Below are 6,357 nucleotides of genomic sequence, written 5' to 3'. Positions count from 1 at the left end.
GATTTCTACATTATTTTTAGATAAAGATTATTAGAAAACAGAGAGTTACAAATGCTTGTAACTCTCTGTTCTTAACAACTTTTGCTCTTCGCTTTTAAACTCTTTAACCCATTTGTATAATCAAAATAGTAGTTGCCAAATACTAAAATATGTACAGAAAATTTGCAAATATTTTAAGATAGAAGAGGATATAAAAATTATTTTATATCGAGGATAAATGATTCAGTGCGAATAAATGTTTGGAATTACATTAAAAGGAAATATTCTACGAGTTTTATGTTTCAAGAAGTAACGATTTTTTCCTTCCCTCTCATTTCGTTGCTTCTTAGTTTTTACATCTTAAATAATATTTGAATCTTTTTTTCATTCTAATACAAAATTAGCGTCGTTGCTTTGGAGTAATGCTCTTATTTTACAATATGCGCGCGTTGCAAGTAAAATTATTTGAATCTTTAATTAAGAAGATAAAATCTTCATCGAGCGACGGCCGATCGATTACGTGTACAACAATATATCTTCCATACATAAATCGGATAGCCAGTATTGGTGTATATATCTAATTTGCTTGATCGAGTAAAAGAAAACGATTATTGAATAAATTGGAAATGTAATCTTTATAGAAAATCGTCTTTATTCTTAATGATCGTTACGACGCTAAAATGTTAAAATACTAAAACAGATAGAATGATAAAATGTTAAAATAGATAGAGAACTATCTTAAATGAATCTTATCAATTTGCTTGAATTAGTTTACAAAATGTTGCTTTTTTTTTCTTCATAATTTTTCGCTTATTAAGGGATCGTTAAGCGTATGAAATTATTAATATTTTCTTATCTCTTGTTTATTTCGTTTTCTTTCTTTCTTTCCCTCTTTCTCACTTTCTCTCGCATACTTTCTCTTCACATCTATAACGTATATTCCTTATCTCGATTTTCAGTGATCGTCTTAGGAATATGTTTATTAGGCATAAATGCATTTTCTATCTTCCTCACACGTCACGTACGTAAGAGGTATTCGCGTAGTTACACGTTGATATACGCGTTACAGAAATAAAAATTCAACGAAAATATTCGCGCGCGATCTCGTCTCGTCGACGTGGAGAGCATTTCGAATACGAATTCGAAATGTACGGAGAGACTTAAAAACATTACTTAGAAACGAACTTTTTTTTCCAGTGTAACTGAATTTTATACGTGCATTTGTAACTTCTTCGAAAGACGAGCACTATCTTCCTTCTCTTTTTTCCTTTCTTCCTTTCTGACTGCCCTATAACGTGCTAAAGGGACGCTGTGTAAAGTAAAACGTCGATATTAATATGCTGCCGATTGTGGTATCAAGGGACAGCTTCGCCTCCGCTCGGTCAATCAAAGACTAGCGGGAATCGAAAGTTGCAGAAGTCTTGGGATTCTAAGGCCGAGTGTGACCAACACAGCATTTTCTCCGACATGTTTGCTATTGCACTCGTTACCCCGGCCATAGTGTCGACCACTCACTTGGTCTGATTGTTCTGCTGCTCCAGTTGTGGTGTCATGCCTATCGGCGCGCCATTGCTTAAATTCGGGGCAGCCGGACCTTTGCGGGCAAGTTTCGACCTATGATAGTATTAAGCATTCTATCTATTGTTTCTATAATTTTCATGTATAAGATAATAATTGTGTATAATTAATTGAAGTCTTCACGATTTATTATTAAGATAAACAGAATGAAATAAATTTATACTATTATACATGCCTAATTTGACCAGCTAGAAGAGGATTAATCGCATACAACCAGTCGTAGACTTCCTTATCACCTAAAGTCTGAAGCAAATATCCTCTGTGCTTGGTGACGACACTGCATAGATAGACAGTATTTTAGTATATGTTACACAATCGCATTTATATTTACTTCCTTATTCGCGAACAATTTACCTGAAAGTATTCGGTACTTTCACCATGGCCAGCTGATCTTCGGAGTATTCGACTTGAGCCGTAGCCAAATTAATTAATGCTCTTTCGACGGGATCTTTCTCCTCTCGGAAAATGAGAACGTATGGTCGGCGAACAGCCTGATATGACAAAGAAGAAACACGCGGATATTGATATCTCTTTAGATCAATAATTTTAGATTAAGAATTAAGGATTAAGGATTAATATTATTATATAATATGATTTGAAAATAATTTAATTATATTTAAGCTTTCTCTTCTTTTAAATTAGATAACATAAATTTAATAAAGGACGTACCACCCAGCGTTTCTTCCAGCCATTGGTTTTGTGTTCGAGAACGTTCAGGTAGCCTTTCCGCGCGATGACCGGACTTATGCGTATTTCCTCCACCTCTGGTACATACAATACCAGGTTCTCCTTCGATGGCGAGGATGATCCAAGCGGCGGCGGTGCGACAGTACAAGTCTGATTAGCCGACTCGCTCGCCAATATACTCTCCTGAAGTTCTTGCAGTCTAGCCCTTTCCGGTGAACTCAACCTAAGGAGGCACGACTTAGACTTGCTCCATACTATTATATCAGCAGCCTGCAAGTAACACTCCAACATAACCCCGACCATGAGCCAATCATGCTGGCGGTTGTCTCGAGATGTCTCAGCACTTAAGTCTCGAATGCCACACTTTGAAACGAATGCAGAAGCAGATGTTTTGAAAGCTATATCGATTCGAGAAAGCATAATATTTGAGAAAGCGGTAATATATGGTGAGCTAAACTGAAAAGAATGCATGAATCGATCGCCGCTTTACACGACAATAAGTAAAAAATTAGGTCAAACGCCGTTTTTCAAATCGTTCGAAGCATTCGTGTCTTCATTTCATTTCATATGTATTGGAATGTAGCAAAATTATACAGCATATAAATTAAGAATATTCAATAATGAATTAATTGAGATTTCTTGAATATTGAATTGTTTTTTTTTATGGATGAATGTAATAATATGGCGCAGCAAAGCATGGACAACCGCTACTAGCAAGAGCACTCAGGGGCATGCAGAGAGGGTTACCTGCTCCAAAAAATCGCTAGCTTTCGCATATACTGACTCTTGAGATGAAGACGATATGACCGAAGACATCATAGACGCGGATAAATCGGTTATAGTGTCTTCCCCGGGCGAAACATCGGACAGTAATATTGGTTCCTTGCTCGGGATTCTTCCTTGGATAAGTTTAATGTACTTAGTTGTTAATTCACGATCTCTTTCGGTCATTTCCCAAGGTTCATAAACGTCTTTACTTGTCGAACGTTTCAGCTTTATTGGGCTAGCATGTGGCTCGTTTGTGGCTTTTGCCACCATATTACACACGTCCTGCATCAGATTAAAATTATTATATATAATTCTCTATTATATTTCAGTATTTAATAATATAAAATGCGGTTACCTTTTCACTCTTCGTAAAATCGTGCAGAGGCTTATTGCAGAATGGTATTTTATCAATGCCGAGTTTCTCCCGCAACAACAATGTATGTCGTACTCTCTCCACTTCCTCCAGCCTCGTCAATTTCTCAAGCTCCCACTGATGATCGAATATGAGACTGTCTCCGCGTGGCCTCCATCCATGAAGGTTCTCTTCGCCCCGGACATATGTGGAACTCGTGTCCAAAACGCGACGTTGACGTCTTTGAACTCCTATAAATATATAGGGAGGAAAAATGGAAGGGTAACAAGAAACAGGAAAAAACCAAAAGTATAAATAAAATAAATATAAAACCATTATTGTTCATTAAATATTAAAGAAATTTGTTATACTGAGCAATAGTGCAGTAAAATAGTATTATGTTTTTTTATAGTAAGATTAATATTTTAAAGTCAGAGTAATCAACATCATAATGTACTTTAAAATAATTATTTAGTCATTGCTTTCTTTTTTCAAATTAAGAATGATATTTTGGTGTTGTAGATAGTTTTGGTTTCAACACTTGAAGAGTCACTAAAAAGATATATTAGAAGTATATTTAAGATATATCTTTTAAGTACATATAGATAAAGTACATATAGATAAAAGATATGTCACAGATGGAATAATATAATTTGAAAAGTGAGACGTTATTCCATCTGAATGTGATGTAAAGTAGAACACGGGACTACGCTATGGTTAGACATAACAAACCTGGGCTACCTGCTTCCGAAGAACGACGTAACACCAGTTCGTAGACACCGCTGAGTCGATTCGCTTCCTGGTTGCGATAGCTGCCACTAAATAGATGCTTGAGTGAACGTGGCCCTACTCTTGCGTCCCTCCCATAGATGATCATGCTCAAATCTTTCGTGATAATTGCAGGTCTTCCACAATTCTCCAGCTAAAATCGATACAGATGAAAAGAATAAGCTTCCTAAAATGTTCCCACAAACCATCAAAATATCTAATATGTACCTCAAGATACGCGGAAATGGTCATGAAGATTTGTTCTCCATAGGATGTGACTCGATTGAGCAGAGCTGAGTTGTGCAGAGAGCTGTCCCAGGCTGCTTCAAATCTGAACATGATTCGATCATCGCCAGGAATTTCGAGATACTCGCCCGGGAACAGACCCAGTGAAAGCACAGACGAATCATTATCTTCTTCCTCGGGTTCCGGGGTGTTTCGTATGCGGCCAACCACAAGTTCGCGCACGTCTTTCCACCTCAATTCAGAAGCTGGCTCGTGCACAATGGTGATTCGTATACGTCGCTGTATGCCTTGATGGAGCAGGAACAGTCCACGACATGGTAGATCATCGCTATGGTCCACCACTGACGGTACGTATTCGCCACTCGGTGCCAATTCGCAGATCTCGAACCACACCAATACATCGTATTTAGCATGTACATGCGATGTGCTGGGAGACGGCAGAACACTCCCGAATTTCGGCGAACGAACTGGCTGGCTGATCGGTATGGATGGCGGCAACATTCTCTTCGGTGGCTGTCGTACGCTGCTATGTGAATACGAATGTGATTATGAAATTTTCTTAAACAAAATCTAAAAGAATTAGCGTTTATGATTAATACTCACTATTCCAGTTTCGCATCTTTGTGTAACGGATGTTGCTGATAATGGCCAAACACTTCAAAGACAATAGGTTGAGTCTTCAGATATTCCAAGAAGGATTTGGTAACCGTGACTGTAATCTATATTAATCGAGAGACATTAATTAGCAGGCTTTAACTGTGACAAAATTTTAGACCTAAGATTTTAGATTTTCTCTATATTCGACTTACGTTCTGTACGTGATAAAATCCAGGTGGATTACCCTTGCCTGTATTCTTTACCGGTTCTGTCGAGAAAGCTTCATCGTGTCGATGTAAGAAGCTGTAAAAGTAATTATTTTGCGGGTCATATGTTACATGTTAAAAAAAGCCAAAACAGACAGACACTTACTTGAACTGACAGAAAATATCAGCGTACTCCGTGGAAATACCCATAGCTTGTAGGACCGTTACCCTGAAAGTGAATTCTGCACCGGGTTGTAAGTGATCCGGTAATTCTTCCTCCTTCATATCGCTCGAGACTGAGCTATCACCTCTGCCACTATCGGCATCTCCTATATCGTCCTCGTCTTTCATGTCCTTCTGATTAATTTCGTTATGACCTTCGACCACGCGCTCCTCGTGCAGCATAATCTGTCGATTCTTCTCTAGAGTCTGAGCTAGGAGCGAGTTACGTTTATTATGCTTATGCCCACCAAATAAGTCATCCTCGAAGGAGATTCGGGCTGATTGTCTGACGCCACTTGAATATTCACTGTTTTCCTCTTCTAGAAGAAGGGTTCGTTATGTACATCTTATGTACGCAAGAGACGTGAAATGTAGATACGCTACGTACCAACTACGGCTTGTACAGCGACTCGTAAGTAACCCTTAACGTCACCTTTTTCGTTTACGATAGCCACTTTGTGAATCAGTGGCACCGGGTACATGAGGTTACTCAAATATACGAAAGCTCTGAAAAATTTTATAGATTAGCATGATAATCAAAAGCAAAAAGAGAAGAAAAAACCAGAAAAATGGTGACACTTATAATAGATTCGTTCATTTACCTGCCGACCATACGGAACCACGGAAATCGATCATAAAATGGATCGCCTCCCGTGATAGATTCGATATTGAAGTCCGGAGACGTTGGCGAGAGTTCCGCCTCATTATGATACATCTCGCGCATCAGCTCCAATCTTTGCCTGGAAAACAGACAAAACTATATCATTTACTGCTATTTCCAATAACAAGACATTATGCGAATGCAATCGTAACTCGTGTGTTAAGTGTTTTACTCGTTTAAGTGTTTTAACTTATTTAAAATTTCTTCGTGTAAATTTCATCGGATATCTGGTATTCAACATTTTCGACCTTTTACCTATGTTTAGTAGAAAATTATATATATATATATATAAT

At 37.9% G+C, this 6,357-nt stretch overlaps 1 protein-coding gene across 1 annotated transcript in view; it reads right to left on the bottom strand.

Annotated features, from left to right (window-relative positions):
* Positions 1-1,259: 1,259 nt before the first annotated feature.
* Positions 1,260-6,357, bottom strand: part of LOC105625060 (kinesin-like protein unc-104) — a 12,709-nt gene continuing 7,611 nt past the window's right edge. The window contains exons 17-29 of the mRNA XM_012206403.1: positions 6,006-6,143; positions 5,792-5,910; positions 5,348-5,723; positions 5,188-5,278; positions 4,982-5,097; positions 4,361-4,904; positions 4,097-4,286; positions 3,368-3,615; positions 2,992-3,294; positions 2,227-2,514; positions 1,912-2,048; positions 1,733-1,834; positions 1,260-1,593 (exon numbers count right to left, since the gene is read on the bottom strand). Of these exons, the coding sequence (XP_012061793.1) occupies positions 1,491-1,593; positions 1,733-1,834; positions 1,912-2,048; positions 2,227-2,514; positions 2,992-3,294; positions 3,368-3,615; positions 4,097-4,286; positions 4,361-4,904; positions 4,982-5,097; positions 5,188-5,278; positions 5,348-5,723; positions 5,792-5,910; positions 6,006-6,143 (2,755 nt within the window). The 3' untranslated portion in view covers positions 1,260-1,490. The remainder of the gene's footprint in view (positions 1,594-1,732; positions 1,835-1,911; positions 2,049-2,226; positions 2,515-2,991; positions 3,295-3,367; positions 3,616-4,096; positions 4,287-4,360; positions 4,905-4,981; positions 5,098-5,187; positions 5,279-5,347; positions 5,724-5,791; positions 5,911-6,005; positions 6,144-6,357) is intronic.

Source organism: Atta cephalotes (assembly GCF_000143395.1).
Source record: "Atta cephalotes unplaced genomic scaffold scaffold00106, whole genome shotgun sequence".
NCBI classification, from domain to species: domain Eukaryota; kingdom Metazoa; phylum Arthropoda; class Insecta; order Hymenoptera; family Formicidae; genus Atta; species Atta cephalotes.
The sequence above is the reverse complement of the archived record's forward strand: the minus strand, read 5'-3'. Positions and strand labels throughout refer to the sequence as shown.